This window comes from Benincasa hispida, chromosome 10, assembly GCF_009727055.1.
Source record: "Benincasa hispida cultivar B227 chromosome 10, ASM972705v1, whole genome shotgun sequence".
Taxonomy (NCBI): domain Eukaryota; kingdom Viridiplantae; phylum Streptophyta; class Magnoliopsida; order Cucurbitales; family Cucurbitaceae; genus Benincasa; species Benincasa hispida.
The window spans coordinates 53079742-53096438 of NC_052358.1; the positions used below are offsets into that span (position 1 = coordinate 53079742).

At 35.1% G+C, this 16697-nt stretch overlaps 1 protein-coding gene and 1 non-coding gene across 4 annotated transcripts; one reads left to right on the forward strand and one right to left on the reverse strand.

Annotated features, from left to right (window-relative positions):
* Positions 1-8828: 8828 nt before the first annotated feature.
* Positions 8829-14573, reverse strand: LOC120089287 (probable NOT transcription complex subunit VIP2). Of its 3 annotated transcripts, XM_039046710.1 has the most exons (16): positions 14421-14573; positions 13681-13826; positions 13448-13556; positions 13202-13374; positions 12677-12725; positions 12344-12562; positions 11531-11676; positions 11380-11443; positions 11169-11264; positions 10712-10797; positions 10438-10623; positions 9739-10161; positions 9594-9646; positions 9468-9509; positions 9220-9364; positions 8829-9128 (listed from the first exon to the last, which is right to left on the reverse strand). In XM_039046710.1, the coding sequence occupies exons 2-16, from the start codon at positions 13696-13698 to the stop codon at positions 9069-9071; spliced, it is 1869 nt and encodes a 622-aa protein (XP_038902638.1). In that variant the 5' UTR covers positions 13699-13826; positions 14421-14573; the 3' UTR covers positions 8829-9068. The 3 variants fall into 3 exon arrangements, with proteins under 3 accessions (XP_038902638.1, XP_038902637.1, XP_038902639.1); XM_039046709.1 differs by having other exon boundaries at positions 12344-12725; XM_039046711.1 differs by lacking the exon at positions 13681-13826 and having other exon boundaries at positions 12344-12725; positions 14421-14528.
* Positions 13448-13528, forward strand: LOC120089580. Its single transcript, XR_005485255.1, has one exon. It is a non-coding gene; the product is annotated as a small nucleolar RNA snoR35 (small nucleolar RNA).
* Positions 14574-16697: the final 2124 nt, after the last annotated feature.

Consider the following 16697-nt stretch of genomic DNA (forward strand, 5'->3'; position numbering starts at 1 on the left):
AATCATCCACATTACATTCTGGTTTGTGTACATTCATCTTAGACCGACACATCCACTCACAATAAACTTCATTTTTGCATGATCCATTACTCACCACTCAACTATTTTGTATCTTCTTGCACAGGCACAACATTTTAGTGTAAATAATACATTTCTCTCATTTATTTAGGAAAACCCCTACAATAGATACAACGCAAGGTCTGCGTTTGTTTAGCTGAATCCCTGAGTTCGACCCTGGACTTGCCAGGAACCTAAATTAGATTTATACTTGGGTCTGGTTTTGGAAAACTTGAACGTCATTAGAAGGAGTGTTTTGCATTCTGTTGCATCTATCTAACACACTAACGCGTTACAAATACTTTAATACATCAAAACATCAACGCATCACTTATACTTGGAACTTATTCTTCCAATTTATTTTATACAATACAGTCCTAGAGCGAATCACGATAGCAACGAACAAGTTGCATCTAACTCCTTAAGTACCACGGATTCCTCTAATGAACAATAGATCATAGTTCTACTATGACTAAACACCTCTCGGGCCAAGAGAGGGTGTGGTGCCACATTTTTCAATCCCCGAAATCAGCCCTTAAGTGAGCAATTTATCTACTTACCCCTGCTTCGAGGAAGGAGTGAATTCCATCTTGTGTAGCTGAGTTCCCAGCTCCCCAATCAGACGAATCCCCAAAGTGGTAGGCTTGTTGAGTCAGCGATCTAGCTACTATCACCCATGCAAATCAAAAGATCGCCCTCATAGGCAGGAGTTCACAACTCACTCAAGATTAAGGTCATGTTACCTATGGTCATCCTAGTGAAATGAAAGTCTCAATTATGAACGGCGTTATATAACGAGACTAAACATTTCGCAGTTCGGTCTTATACAAACTCTTTTGTATAGAATATCCCAGCTCGCATATCTAATACATGAATGATCAGGATCATATCATTTGTAGCACTTTATAATATTTGTAACACCTACAAAGCAGGCCACACTCGTAATGTCATCAGGATAAGGTATCCCTCCTTATCCATATACTACAGATCATTTAGGTTATCACTTAAAACACGATCCACTTGTATGTCTCCACATACATGTTTAAGTTACGACGATAACCCTGGATCTTAGTTTATTGGTTTGTGGTTAATGCAACTAAAATATCAAATATTCCATAGACTTAAATGAATAAAATATCATATATTATAAATCACAAAATTTTTGTTCATACAAGTGTTTACAAACTACAAGACCCTACGAGATTTAAGGCATCAACCCCAACAATAACAGGGGCCAGCCTGCGAGCTCAAATCAGGGTGGTTTGAGTCGTCAGCAACAATAGGGTAAAGTGTATTCCACCACTTGGCAGGAGGCTGAGAAGTCCAACACCATTGTGATAGGTACGCTCTCAATCTTGGGGCACTATGCATTGGTTTTGTTTGACTCTAGTTCATCTCACTCATTTATATCATCAGCATTTGTAAAACATGTCGTGTTAGAATTAGAACCTTTACAGTATGTTCTATAAGTTTCTACTCCGTCAGGAGAAATCATGTTAGCTACTGAAAAGATAAAGGCATGTCACGTAGAAATAGCAAATCATACATTAGATGTGACCTTTTTAGTTCTAAACATACGTGTGTTTAATGTGATACTGGGCATAGATTGGTTGGCTGCTAATCATGCCAGTATAGACTGCTCCCGCAAGGAGGTGGTTTCTAACCCTCCTACAGAAGGCAGCTTTAAGTTTAAAGGAGCAGAGACCGTGATCCTACCCAAAGTAATTTCACCTATGAAATCCAATAGGTTTTTTAACCAAGGTACCTGGAGTATCTTGGCTAGTGTTGTTGACACTAGAGAGGTCGAAGTCTCTTTGACTCTACTAATTTTTTTTCCAGAGGATCTCCTAGGTTTTCCGCCACACAGAAAGATAGATTTTGTTATTGAGTTAGAGCCAGGCATAGCTCCTATCTAGAAAGCTCTATACAGAATGGCTCCAGCATAAATGAAAGAGCTTAAGATTCAGTTGCAGGAGTTTTTGGATAAGGGTTTCATTTGTCCTATTGTGTCACCGTGAGGTGCACTAGTACTTTTTGTGAAAAAGAAAGATGGATCATTGTGTTTCTGCATTGACTACAGAGAGCTGAAGAAAGTGACTATAAAAAATAAGTATCCATTCCCTAGGATTGATGACTTATTCGACTAGTTGTATGGAGCTATGGTGTTCTCCAAGATTGATCTTTAGTAAGGTTACCATCAGTTGAGGATAAAGGACAGTGATATACCCAAGATAGATTTTCATTCAAGGTATAGGTATTATGAGTTCATCATGATATCGTTCAGTTTGACAAATTCTCTTGCAATATTTATGAACCTGATGAATTGGGTGTTCAAGGAATTCCTTGACACTTTTGTGATAGTTTTCATAGATGATATCTTGGTTTACTCCAAGACAAAGGCAGAACACGATGAGCATTTACGAAAGGTTTTGGAGACTTTGAGGGCAAATAAATTATATGCTAAGTTTTCTAAATGTGAGTTTTGGTTGAAGCAGGTGTCCTTTCTAGGACATATGGTGTCAAAAGAAGAGTATACCCACAAAGATTATTACCGATGATTTGTGAAGGATTTTTCTCGCATTGCCACTCCCTTGACCTAGTTGACTAGAAAAGGAGCTTCCTTTATTTGGAGTAAGGCTTGTGAAGATAGTTTTCAAAGTCCTAAACAAAAGTTGGTTGCTGCTTCAATTCTTACAGTACCAAATGGAATGGGTGGTTTTGTTATTTACAATGATGCCTCCAAGAAAGGTTTAGGTGCCTGTTAATGCAGCAGGGTAAGGTAGTTGTTTATGCCTCTTGTCAGTTAAAGAACCATGAACGGAACTATCCTACACATGATTTGGAATTATATCCTACACATGATTTGGAATTGGCAACAGTGGTTTTTGCCTTAGATCTGGAGGCACTATTTTAATGGAGAAAAGATATGGATTTTCACCAACTGTAAGAGTTTAAAATACTTCTTCACTCATAAGGAGTTAAACATGAGACAGCGTAGGTGGTTAGAGTTGGTGAAGGATTATGATCGTGGGATCTTGTACCACCCAGGAAAGGCAAATATAGTAGTAAATGCTCTGAGTAGGAAGGTAGCCCATTCAGTAGCTCTGGTTACTAGACAGACTCATCTCTGCAAGGACCTTGAACGGGTTGAGATTATAGTATTAGTGGGGGAAGCACTGCATAGTTGGCGCAGTTGTGGTACAACAAACCTTGAGGTAGAGAACTACTAATGCTCAATGGAGTAATCCTTACCTAGTTGAGAAAGTTTGCAAGGTAGAGTCAAGACAGGGTGGTGAGTTCTCTGTATCCACAGATAATGGTCTTCTCTATCAGGGACGCTTATGCGTACCAGCAGAAATGACCTTAAGAACAATCTGTTGTTGGAAGCTCAAAGTTTCCCATTTTTTATATATCTTGGTAGTACCAAGATGTATCAGGACTTGAAACGTTGTTATTGGTAGAATGACATGAAAATGGAGATAACAGAGTTCGTCGGTAAGTGCTTAATGTGTCAGCAAGTGAAAGCTCCGAGGCAGAAGTCAATTGGCTTGTTGCAACCCTTGAGCATACCAGAATGGAAGTGAGAGAATGTGTCTATGGATTTCATCATAGGGTTGCCCCAGACAGCAAAGGGCTTTACAGTAATTTGGGTTGTAGTAGACAAGCTCACTAAGCTAACACATTTCATTCCAGGGAAGTCTACTTTTTCAATGAATAAGTAGGCACAAATACTCATGAAAGAGGTGGTGAGATTACATGGAGTACCTGTGTCCATTGTGTCAGATAGAGACCATCGTTTTACATCTAGTTTTTGGAAGAGTCTCCAGTCAACGTTGGGTACTCGATTGGAATTCAGTACACCTTTTCACCCACAGACTGATGGTCAGAAAAAACGTTTGAACCAGACATTCGAGGATATGTTGCACACTTATGCATTAGATTTTTTAGGGAGTTTAGATTCTTTTCTGCACTCGGTGGAGTTTGCATAAAATAACAGTTACCAGACTACAATTGGCATGTTGCCATTTGAGGCCCTATATGGAAAGAGTTGCAAGTCTCCCTTATGCTGGGATGAAGTTGGTGAGAGGAAGTTTCTAGGACCTGAGCTAGTACAAACCACGAATGAGGCAATACTGAAGATTAGAGCACGTATGCAAACTGCTCAGAGTAGACAAAAAAAAATTTCCGATGTTAGGCGTATAGACCTATAGTTTGAAACCGGTGACAAAGTGTTCTTAAAAGTGTCACTTTTTTAAGGTGTTCTGAGGTTTGGAAGAAAAGGGAAGCTAAGTCCATGATTTATTGGGTCTTTTGAGGTTTTGGAGCGAATTGGCCATGTAGCTTAGCGGTTGGCGTTACCACCATCCCTTTCTTCCGTTCACAATATTGTTTGTGTTCCAATGTTGAGGAAGTATGTGGCAGATTCGTCCGATGTGGTAGACTTTCAACTATTAAGCTGAATGAAAACTTAAGTTATGAGGAGAAGCCAGTTTAAATTCTCGCTAGGGAGGTGAAGACTTTATGCAACAAAGAGATAGCATTTGTAAAAGTTCTATGGCAGAATCACCAGCTCGATGAGGCTAAATGGGAGAGAGAAGATGAGATGAGAGTCCAGTACCCAAAACTCTTTTTGGAATAAACATTCGAGGACGAAAGTTTCTTGAGGAGGAAAGAATATGACATATCAAATTTTTTTTATGTAATTTAAATTTAGCTATTTTATAATATTTGAGAATTATTTGAATTTTGGAGGATAAATTGAATTATTGTAAAAGGAAAATTCGATTTTAATTTATCAAAGAAGAATTTTGGGATTTAAATTTGATTAAGAAAACTTGGGATTTATGTCAAATTATTTTAGTTTTAATTTAATTTAAAAAATTGAATTAAAATTGAGAGTTTTTATTTTTTATTTTTTATTTTTTTAGATTTTTGGAGAAGATTTGAGATGTTGGGCTTAATTTAATTAGGCCTAATCAATTTTGAGTTATTTTGGAAGAGGAATATTTATTAGGGTTATATTTTAATTTAGAACTTAGAAGTCAAGGGGGACAAAGAATTTAGAAGTTAAGGGGGAAAAGGAATTAGAATTTTACTTTNTATATATATATATATATATTTGAAAAGTATTGTAATTAAGGTGTGGGGTGGGAAATCGAACCTCAAACTATGAGGTTGATAGTATGAACATTATGTCAGTTGAGCTACGCTCTTGATGGCAATTTCAAGAGCAATTTTACTTATATTTGTGTTGGTTCGAAAAAAAACAAAAAAAACTCTCTCTCTCCTTCTTCGTAATGCATGCATTGCCCCCTTCCTCAATTTTCCATTCGTGTCACAAAGGAAGCCCTAGTTGTCGTGTTCTTCGCGCTTTAGCACTCTAGCCGCCCTAGTCGTCGGTCACGCCTCATCTCGCCTGCCGTCCAGCCGTCAGATTCATTCGCTGCACCGTCGCTTGAGTCCCAGCCACTTCCTTCGCCCGATCAACCAGCCGTCGTTCGAGTGCTTCTCGCCTAGCCGCGACCTCAGTCGACCATCTAGTCACACGACGTCGTCCGTCAGTTTTCCGTCCAGGCCCTAGCCATTGCGTCGCTTCTCCCATCACCGCCTCACTTCCAGATCCGACAGTCGGTCGCCACTGCCTTGATTTTTTTTTTTTTTTTTTTTTGCCGGAATTTTGAAAACCTTGATTAAGATCTTTGGATTTTTACTTCGAGGGGTTTATTTACCTTTTTGTTTGGGTTAAAAATTTGTTAACCTCTTTTGGACTTTAGGTTCAAGATTGGGAATTTTAGGGGACATTGCTCATCAAGAAAAGTCAATTTAGTAAGTTTTGGGTAATTTGTTGGTTGGTTATCTTTTGGATTAAGAATAATTGAGGAGAATTAAGCTATTAATTTTGAAAATTTGATAAAGTTTGGTTGGTCAACAGATTTGGATTTTGGATTTTATTCTGAACCAAATTGGTTAATGGAATTTAGACCCCAAAGGATTAATTTAAATTTTGGACTATTGTAGATCATGGTTGCTAAATTAAATTTGGTAATTTATGTTTTAAGATTGATTCGAGTTTACTCAATAGCTTTAAGGAGATTATTCACGTGGATCATTTTTGTAATCAAATTTGAGGTAAATAATCTTACTACTAGAACTGTTTATGTGCCAGGCGATAAATTTAAGATTAAATATAAGGATTCTAAGACTGTTTGCAATGAGATGCATGAGGATAAGTAAGTTGATCTTGATTATGTTTTGAAGCATGATATGAGTGCTAGCATGAACCAAGTTGTTTTGTTATTATGATTTGTTAGATGAACATTGAGCATGATGATATGTATTTGCATATTTGTGGGACTATTTTTTATATTGCATGTTATGTTTATGATAGTGGTAGTTACTCCTACCCGTAATTAGATACCCACCAGAGGTGGTGATCTCTTTCGGAATTTCACCAGATATTTGTGTATCCTTCTAGATTCATCAGTGGTTTGTGTTTCTTTCGGGATTCACCAAAGATTGTGATCTCCTTCGGAATTTCACCAGAGGTTTGTGTTTCCTTCGAGATTCACCAGAGGTTTGTGTTTCCTTCGAAAATCATCAGAGGTAGTGATCTCCTTCAGGACTTCACCAGAGGTTTGTGTTTCCTTTGGGATTCACCAAAGATTTGTGGGTACACCTAATCTATGGTAGGGTGGGTTCAACGCCATCCCACGGAAAGTAGAGGCTATAAACATCCCACTAGAGAGTGACATCTAGAGGACATAGATGCTTAGTCTAACCTCGGTAGTGGGTTACTTACTTAGTATTTTATACTCATTTTTTCTCATATTTATTTTTCAGGTAAAGGTAAGAACACGCCGACGAATGACAAGCGGAATCCATAATCGAGCTCATGTTTTCAGGATTTTATGTTTTAAAATTTTAGTCTTGATGTTTGAACTTGAAATTTTGAGTGTTTTTGCTTTTAAATTTTTTAGTTTGTTTTATGGTTTTAGGGGTACCCTGCTAAATGGATTTAAGTTATTTAGTTTTAATAAAGATAATTATTTTATGCTATTTATTTGGTTTTATTAAGTCATGAAAAGATGTCAATTTAAATTGTATGCATATATGTCTATAGTAACGACCTAGTTTAAGTTCGAAGGAGTCAGTCGTTACAATCATGGGTATATTAAGAAAGATAAGTAAAATTTGTTTAGATTACCAAAGAAAAAAATATATTTTTTTTAAAAGTTGTTTGAATTTAAAGGCCTTTTTATAAAAACTATTTAAAAAATAAAAATACAATAAGTTGCAGTTTCTAAAAAGTAGTTTCTACAGTTTGGGTATATGTTCCAAATGTTTATATTAAATTATTAATGTTAAATTACTATATAAGATGACTATATAAGCTATACTAAATAAAAAACTAATTATGCTATTTGATAAATTAATACTATATAAGATGTAATTTAATTAGGTAAAATTCAGAAGTGATTCTCATAAATTATTAAACAATTCATTTCACCAAATAAGGTAGTTAGTTAAGATTTTCCCATAATAGCTTAGGAATGATCATTCAAACCGTAAAAATCGAACCATTTTTAAAAACCGAACCGAACCAAATCGAAAACTCAATGAAACCGAAAAATGCAATTCAATCCGGTTTGAAAAAATTTTGAAACCGAATTAATTCAATTCGCTTCGGTTTCACTTTCGAAAACCGAATTAATCGAATTAATCGAATTTAAAACCGAACCGCTTTTAATCAAAAGAACAAAACCAAATTTAAAATCGAATCGAACCGAACCGTTTTTTAATTAAAAAAGAATATAACATGGATTTTTTAGAAATGCCAAAACCGAATTTGAAACCGAACCGAATTGCATATATGCGATTCGATTCAGTTCGGTTTCACATTTTAAAAAAACCGATTCGATTCGATTTGACCACCAAACCAAACCATTTCCACCCCTATAATAGCTCTTTATGTACCCAGCACTCCCCATCTCCATAAAAATTTGATATCTTCATCCCTATTCCTTATTGTAGGGAGTCGGATCGGGATCCGATTCGAGGATCAAATCCCCACAAAAAAAAAATAATAATAATAAATCCTCTTTTTAATTAATCTTATTTAAAATCAGTTAAACTTTGATATTTGTATTGAAATTGTAAATATTTTAGAGATTTAAAATAAAAAACATATATCTAAAAATATTTAAACTTAATAGTAAAAAATTCCTGAAGTACAAACATAAATGTAAATATTTTTGAAATTTTCCTATAAGAATTTCCCAATATTTTAAGTAACAAGTTAATATTAAGTTAGTATTATTATCATTTTATTTATTTAAATCAATAATAAAAAATATTTTAACATTTCTTTATCTTGAATTTAATAAAAAGTTGAAGTTATTTATATTAGGAAATGAAATTAAAAAAAAAAAAAAAAAAAGTAAAAAAATAATAACAGTATCTTTTAAGCTACTGTTTACACATCTATATTAAAAATAATAGCAAAAATATTTAAAGCGGGGTCGGGGATGGATGGGGATGCCTTCCCCTTCCCAGATTTAGGGACCCCTTTTGTGTTTCAGATTTGAAACCACCTTCAGTCAAATTGAAGATTCTTCACCCCAACCAAGACAAGGACTCTGCAGGAATTTCTGCGGATCCTGTGGTTTTGAGGTGCGAGCTTGGTAGAAATTAAGAGGCCGCCCTTTATTCAATAGAATTAATAAAAATGATAATAATAATAAATTTTTAAAAAAAAACAATTAAAAAAGGGGTAGGAAAGGCACAATTAAAAATCTAATATATCATGTAAAATAAGGAACAGCGTAAGCACTAACCGCATGTTACGGTTTTTGTTTTTTTTTTGTTTTTCCAAAAGAAAAGAAAATGAGCTCATTACAATAACAAGGGCGCCTCTATAATTGATTGCAATTACTATATTAACAACAAAACATTCATTCTACAGACAACTAAGGCTAACCAACAACCTTTATATAGGGTAAAAAAAATGAAACTTAATGTTGCGATAGAACTGGTCTCTTTTCTACCATCTCGTAGTGGAGAACGAAATTATCCTGAAGCCAATGGACGTAACTTGAGCAATTAGAATGGGCCAACAATGGTATAGAAAATTTCAAATGAGAAATATTGACAAAATCCACAAACCTTGCGGACAGTTTCGAAAGTGTGGGGGTCGAAACAGAGATATGATCCTCTTTCATACGTACTAGTCTTCACAAGTGGTTCCATGTTCGAGACCCGAATGAACCAGAACCGATGTTCTTTGTGATAAAACCAGCCTCTATTATAACTAACAAAAATAACACAAAATATTGGCAACAGCCCTTGGGGAAAATTCTACCAAATTTTAAGACTGATGACAGTAAGTCAATAATAGGACGGGGCTAGCTTACAGTTCATTCGCAGCATACAACTGAGCTTCATCTTTTGGCATGCTGCAGACAACAAGACACAGCAGAATTATATATAACAAAATCAAAGGAAAAAGAAGAGTGTAAACTGATTTAAATTTACCACACCTGAAAAACATATAAAACAGTGTCTCCAGAGTAAATTTTGAGAAGTACCCTCGCTGCAGTTACCAAAAAATTAATCAGTTGAGATGAAACTGTAGGAAGTTTTTCACAGATGTAGGAGAGGGATATGAAAGGTGAAGAACCTCACATGTAATGAAGGTGGTGGTTTAATAAGATAGCATTGCGGTACATTGAAATCTGGATCACCCTTGGCAGGCTCATCAGACCATGGGGAGCCAAAAGTCTTGTGAAGGTTATCTGCTGAATTCAAATTTAATCCTAACGTGGTCAAATCAATTCCAAGTGCAAGGGATGCAAGATCGGGATCACTCAACCTTATCACACTTAACAAACCAAGTAAACCAAACGGATCGGGAGAAGATTGAGCCGCTTGCATAGATTTCAGTCCCTGATCTCTAAATGATTGGCTAACACCAGACATATGTTGCAATCGAAACTGAGATTGACCATGAGGCTGCTGATATGGCGGGATGAGTTGGTCATAACCCATTCCAGAAGCTGAATTAGGAGAACTCAGAGGTCTTAAACCAATACCAGGAGGCCCACTAGACTGAACATGAACCAAAAAAAAAACATCGATATTGAAAACTATCAACGAAGAAGACATTACAAAACATGTAATCCCGATGAATTTTTTTTAATACATGAGAATGATTGATCTCAAAAGGTTGAAACTTGAAACTGCATTTCAGTTGAGAAAAACCAACAGTGGAAATATTTGAAAAAAAAAGCAACAGTTTGATTCCTTATGTCTGCAAAGTAACAGCTTAAGAATGAGGAGTAAACTATTTTATTTCCTTTAGACTAGAGCAATAGAATCGCACACCTGCTGGTGATAGGATGCAGCATGTGAAGATGGGAATATATCTGATCCATGTAAATGGAGGAGATCCTGATTATTTGCCGGTGGAAAGGAGACCGTGCTGTTACTGACAGCTGGAGAATGCTGTTGCTGCTGCTGGGGTCGATGCGTATAGGTGCCCCCTAGGTTAAATCCAGCAGACCTTCCAATCTGAAGATCAAAACAAGGGAAAAGTTGATAAGCACCCCAACGCCAAATGATGATAGTTAGCAAAAGATCGAGTTAAACGTGTTCTCACAGAGAACTGCTGAGACTGCATCATAGGCACAGAATTGTCGTGTTGATCTTTCTGATGAATGTCCATACCATAATCAGCATTGCCACCTGCACAAGATCTAGAACTATAATCAATAATAGAAAGTGTCCTGTTTAATATTCAAAGTAAGCAAGAGGTTAACTTATGCCATGCTATAAATTTACAATCCAAAGAGAGAACAGAAACAATTCTAACTCTCTATGAAGAAGCACCTGATCTTAATAATTGCAATGACCTGGAAAAATGAAATCTGAAATTCTTCTCCGTCTATTAAGCAATTATTCAAGGTCAACTAGGATATTTCCAAATAATAGTTCTCCAACACTATTATATTATAATCTTTCTTTAAAAAGAACTGGGTAGAGTATAGTAAACGAAGTTTTGGCTTATGATTTACATGAATGAAACCTACTAGGTAATGCAAAGAAGAGATTTGCACCTTTAAATCTAGGTAATGCTGGAAAGTCTTCATTCTGAATGCTGAACTCTTGGTTTTGTTGAACAATAGGACTAAGGCCCTGCTTTCTCAGCGAACCTGAAACAATTGCATGACGTTTCCCATAGATCAAAACTGGCACAGAGACAAAATAAACAAAAAAAAAAAAAAAACCAAAAAAGAACCCAAGGCCGAACAATATCTAGCTACTAACTTAATTGTCCTTGAGGCCCTCCTGCCGAACTTGGACGACTTGTTAACTGAGGAAAATCATTAATGTCAAAAGGAGAATTGTCATTGGCTGTCTCTTATACACATCTAGATGTGTATAAGAGACAGCTTGTTAACTGAGGAAAATCATTAATGTCAAAAGGAGAATTGTCATTGGTGTTCACATCATTCAACATCCCCAAAGAATTCAAACTATTCACACTCTGCATGTGGTTTTGGGAAAGGGGACCTCCAGCACTAGGATAAGAATTACTCAACATAGAAATGACCTGTTGAGATCCTGAAGCAAGAACATGTCATCAACGACAAAATAGCACATGACATTTTCAGCTAAAATATAGCATGAATACAGAGGTGAGCATAAATATAACAACATAGTAATGAATGCATTTCCATTTTCTGGTCAATATAGCCTCAGAAATAAGATATTTGTAGGAAAAATGTAAAAAAGCATATCCATGGAAACATAATGTGCACACTTCACAACATAACAAATTAAATCATAAATAGCAAATGCATCACACATAAATAACAGTATAGAATAAAATAGTACTATGTAATCACGTAAAATCAGTAAATAGTTTCCTAGGCTGCATGCAACTCTTTCAAACAGAACCAAATGATTCATTTATATTCCGCTAACATCTAATTTGATCTTTATATCTTTGAGCAAAAGGTGTATAAATGGGAGGATATGACATTCTCCCACTAGCAAACGTCAAGTTTGAATTAAATTATTAATAAAAGAAATAATCAAATTCCAAGATATCGGCTCAGTAGCTACAAAATCTCAAAATACATTTGAAAAGAATACCACCATTATTGTAAGATGCATCTAGATAGCCATGCAGTGGTTAGAGAACCAAGTAGAGAATATAAATATTACTATGAGATGCTGGACAATGTAAATAATGCAAGCATTTGTCCACAAATTCAAGGGATCATACCTTGTGGTAGCACGCCACTCATTAGACGGTTTTGTCCTTGCACAGTTAAGCTTCCGGATCCACTATTTGCACCAAGGTTTAGACGAGAAGCAAGACCAGGTAATGACAATCCCCCACCCGCAGTTATACTCCTTCCTATGTTGCCTCCACTAACCATATTTCCCATTGAACTCGTGATCCGAGGACCTGCATTTCCCAAAATTGGAGATACACCCAATCCTGGAACAGCATTTCGATTACCAATAGCAGCAGAAGTAGACAGAATCCCAGGTATAGAACCACCAACTGCATTTGTGCTACTACTAAATCCAGGGTTTCCAACAACACTTATACCTCCTCTACTTGCGACTCCTGAATGCCCATGGGAGCTGCCGTGAGACAACTACAGAAGAGAACAAAACAATTAAAATGGAGCGGAAGCACACAATTATGATGGTTAGTTAGAGGACAAGATTAGGGTTCCACCTTCATTGCTTCTAGATCTTTTAATGTCATTTTATCAACTTCAATGATAAAAAAACTCCTATAGCAAGTACAATAAGTCCTCAAACAAGTATAATAAAAACATTATGATCGGGCATCTGATTTGTAAAGCTGCACTCCATCATTTCTTCGAAAAATTTACCAAATAGTAAATGTCTATACAACCAATTTTCAAAATTATAAATGAGTGTATTTTCCTTCACTAAGCAAAGTGATCATGTCTAAACTATGTTATCATTCAACAACTAATCTTTCGTGACCACCATAAATGCAACTCGAAGAAACTACAAGTAAAACTGATACCAAGGACCTCAATCAATGAACATGGCATTCAATGATGGATAAATAGCCTGAGTCCCTGACTATGAAAGATACCTGAGAAAGAGCAACAGGAAGGTTGTTTGATGCAAAACGGCCACTGGAAAGTGTTCCAGTAGGTTGCTGCACCCCACCGGATGGAACATTATTTATCGTTGAATTTCTTGAAGTTAGTGCACCTGACATGTTCTGAAGACTGAAGCTTCCATGAATGTTATGCAACCCTCCTCCTAGAAATTGAGACCCCTCTAAGTTTCATAAATTTGAAAGAAAACTGCAGAAACTCTAGGAACATGCACCCACCGGAATGATGAAAAACAGGAGAGGCTGCTCCAGACTGACCAGAAAATGAGGTAGCAAAAGATCGTCCAGTACCATCTGGAAGATTTGAAGCTGATCCATTAAGAGATGACTGCAAAGAAAAAAAGCTTTGGAAATTTAGAAATCATGTTTTCATGTACAATTTTACACTTGAATCACAAAATTTTGTAGTAGAATTATAATGCACCAACATAAATGTAGATAGCTGACTGTACATTAAGTAAACCCGACATGGCATGAGGTGAGAGTAAAATAAACTACGCAAATTTCATTCCTTCGTTGAAGACAGCAGTTCCAGTCTTTGAGAAGCCAAAAGATAGAGAAGCTATTTGAAAAGCTTTATTGCTAATCAAATTACAGCCTGAAAATAATAGTATAGTGTAAAAGTAAGACCAAAAGTTTAATAAAAACACCAAAACTAAACCCAATGCAGCTGCAGAGTCCGTATGATATGAAAAACAGGGGTACAGGTAAATAATTCAAACATGTACAATTCCCAACTGAATCTAGGCAGTTTCTTGAACTGAGAAGTAAGAAAATCAAGGCCCGCGACTAACTTCAAACCATAAGGTAGTATCACTTCCCTAAACAAACAAGATATTGCCGTCTATACACAGAAATAGCAAACTATCTACTAAAGAGTACTTGTTCAGGAATGCTTTTCCCTTAACTAACCAAAAAAGTTTTAAAAATAAATAAAGAAATGAACCCAGAATTGTCGTAATGGTTCTGAACTGATTCTTCTAATCCAAACGCAGTTTCGACTACTTCGAACTACAAGAAAATTCCTTTGAGTAGAAACACAAACGACAAGGACTTGAAAGCATGTCAGGAAACCCTTGGAACGGAGGGTTTTGATAGATGAAGAAGAAACAAGATCGGGAATCGAATTCATGGCAAATCGAAATGAGTATAACTCTGGATCGGAAAACAAATCAGGGAGATAGGAAAGAACCTGAATAGCAGATCGGAGAGATGTCCGGTTCGGAAACAAAGATCGTGTTTGTGTGCCCTAATTGAAATGAGAATTGTGGAAAAGGAGAATGAAAAAGATGGAAAATGTGTGAGAATTGAAATTTGGAAATTGAGGATAATATTTACATTCCCATTTTGCCCCCACATTCTTTAACATGTACCTATTATTTTTTTAAATAATTAAATGTAATGATTAGTTTTTTTAAGAAATTAATAGTAAGTTATTTATTCAATATCCACCCTTTGGTAATCTTAGATTTGTGTAGATTTGAATATAGAAAGGCAGTTTGAGAATCCTTTTTTTTTTTTTTTTTTTTTTACATTCAACTCAAAAGATAGGGTTGGGAATCCATTAATCCACTATTGCAACTTGGATAGTCTTGAGGATTGATTAATTTTATTTTATTTTTTTTACTGTTAGAGATAATCTTCTTATTTTAACTCGAAATTTTTTTGCATTTATGTTTAATTTTTTAATTTTTTATTGAGTTAAATGCTTAAGCTTCATTTTTGAACTAAAGAAGATGATGGGCCCAAGCCCAAGCCCAAGCCCAAGTCCAAGCCCAATTTTTTGGCCTAAGAACAACTGAGTCCAAGCCTATATAAACCACATGGAAAATTCTATAAATAGAAGTCTTACCCCTTCATTTTAGGGAGGTTGAAAGAACTAAAGATGGAAGCTCTGAAAATCGAAGATTGAAGCTCTCAAGTTCACAAGCTCTAAAGACTGAAACACTTAATCTCCAAAGCTCTAAAGATTCGAAGTTTGAATTTTTGATAATTTAAGGAACATAACTTTCTTGAAGCTTGGAAGATCAAAAGACTAAGCTCCAAAGCTCTTATAACTCCTCGGAAGATCTAGAAATTAAAGTTGAAAATTTTTTCAAAAGATTAGAAGACTCCTTGAAGCTCTTTAAGTCAAAACCTCCATAGATGATCTAAAGCATAAGTCAAAGACGCACAAAATTCTAGAGATAATTCAGAAAGTATAATGCTCTTTGGACTCTTGAGAATCAAACACGCTTTTTAGACCAAAAGAACTTCCAAGCTCAATTAACTTTCAAACCCAAGAACTATAGCTTCAAGAATAAGTTACAAAGTCCTCGAGATTGATCAATATTAAGAACAAGCTACAAAATCCTTTAGACAAATCAACATTTGAGAACAAGCTGCAAGGCCCTTGAGACTAATCAACATAGAGAATAAGATGAAAGGTCCTTGGGACAAATCAACATTCGAGAATAAGCTACAAATCCTTTGAGACAAATCAACTTCAAGAACAAGTTCCAAACCTTTCAAGACAAATCAACATTGAGAACGAGCTACGAATCCTCGGGTCAATTTGATTTTTTTGAGAGAAAGAATCGAATGAAGAAGTACTAGAGATTGTGTCTATTTATAATACAAATCAATAAGAATACAAAGTTTATTTTACGAATTAAATTTCTCTTAAAAACTCGTCCAACATATTTGCATTGATTTAGATTGTGCTGGAGAGAGAATTTATGGAGACTCGATTGATTAACAAAATTAAAAAAGAATTACATTAAAATGAAAATATTAGAAAGACAACAGAGTAAAATAAACTTAAACTGAAATTGAATATAATATAGTTTGGTCTACCAAATTAAGATATTTTTATTAATGTTGGTAGTCTGACATTTTTATTTTAAAAAAAATGTAAATGGAACAATTGGATTAGATAATAAAATATCTATCTTATTATGTTTTTATGTATTTAAATGATTTTTTAGAATGACTTCTTTCTTTATTCTTTTAGAAAAGACTGTGTCATTTAAAGAAACAATTTTTTAACAAATTTTACCGGTAGGCATTATTAATTTTTTTTAGAGCACATTACTTCTTATTTTTTGATATCGGAAGAGGATTTGAGAAAATTAGAGAGAGAATAGGTAAAAGTTAGTTTAATTTTCTTGATTTTAGTTTCAATGTTTACTATTCATTTTTTCTTTTTCAAAATTCCATTGTGTTTCAATGATTATTTCCATGCTTATTTTGTTTTTCATTTTATAATATAAGTGTTCTTGTATTTCGTTGCTCTAGCTATCTTCTTTGACTGATTTAATACTTCTTGGAAAAATTTTGTCCCTTGGTCCAAAAATTACCTATGACAGAAACAATTATTTTTATTTTATCAAGTTTTATTTTTTTAAAAAAAAAAAAAATTAAATTTATAAATGACAGCTAGAGGTGTTCAAAAACCGGATGATCCAAAAAAACCGATCAACCCAACCCA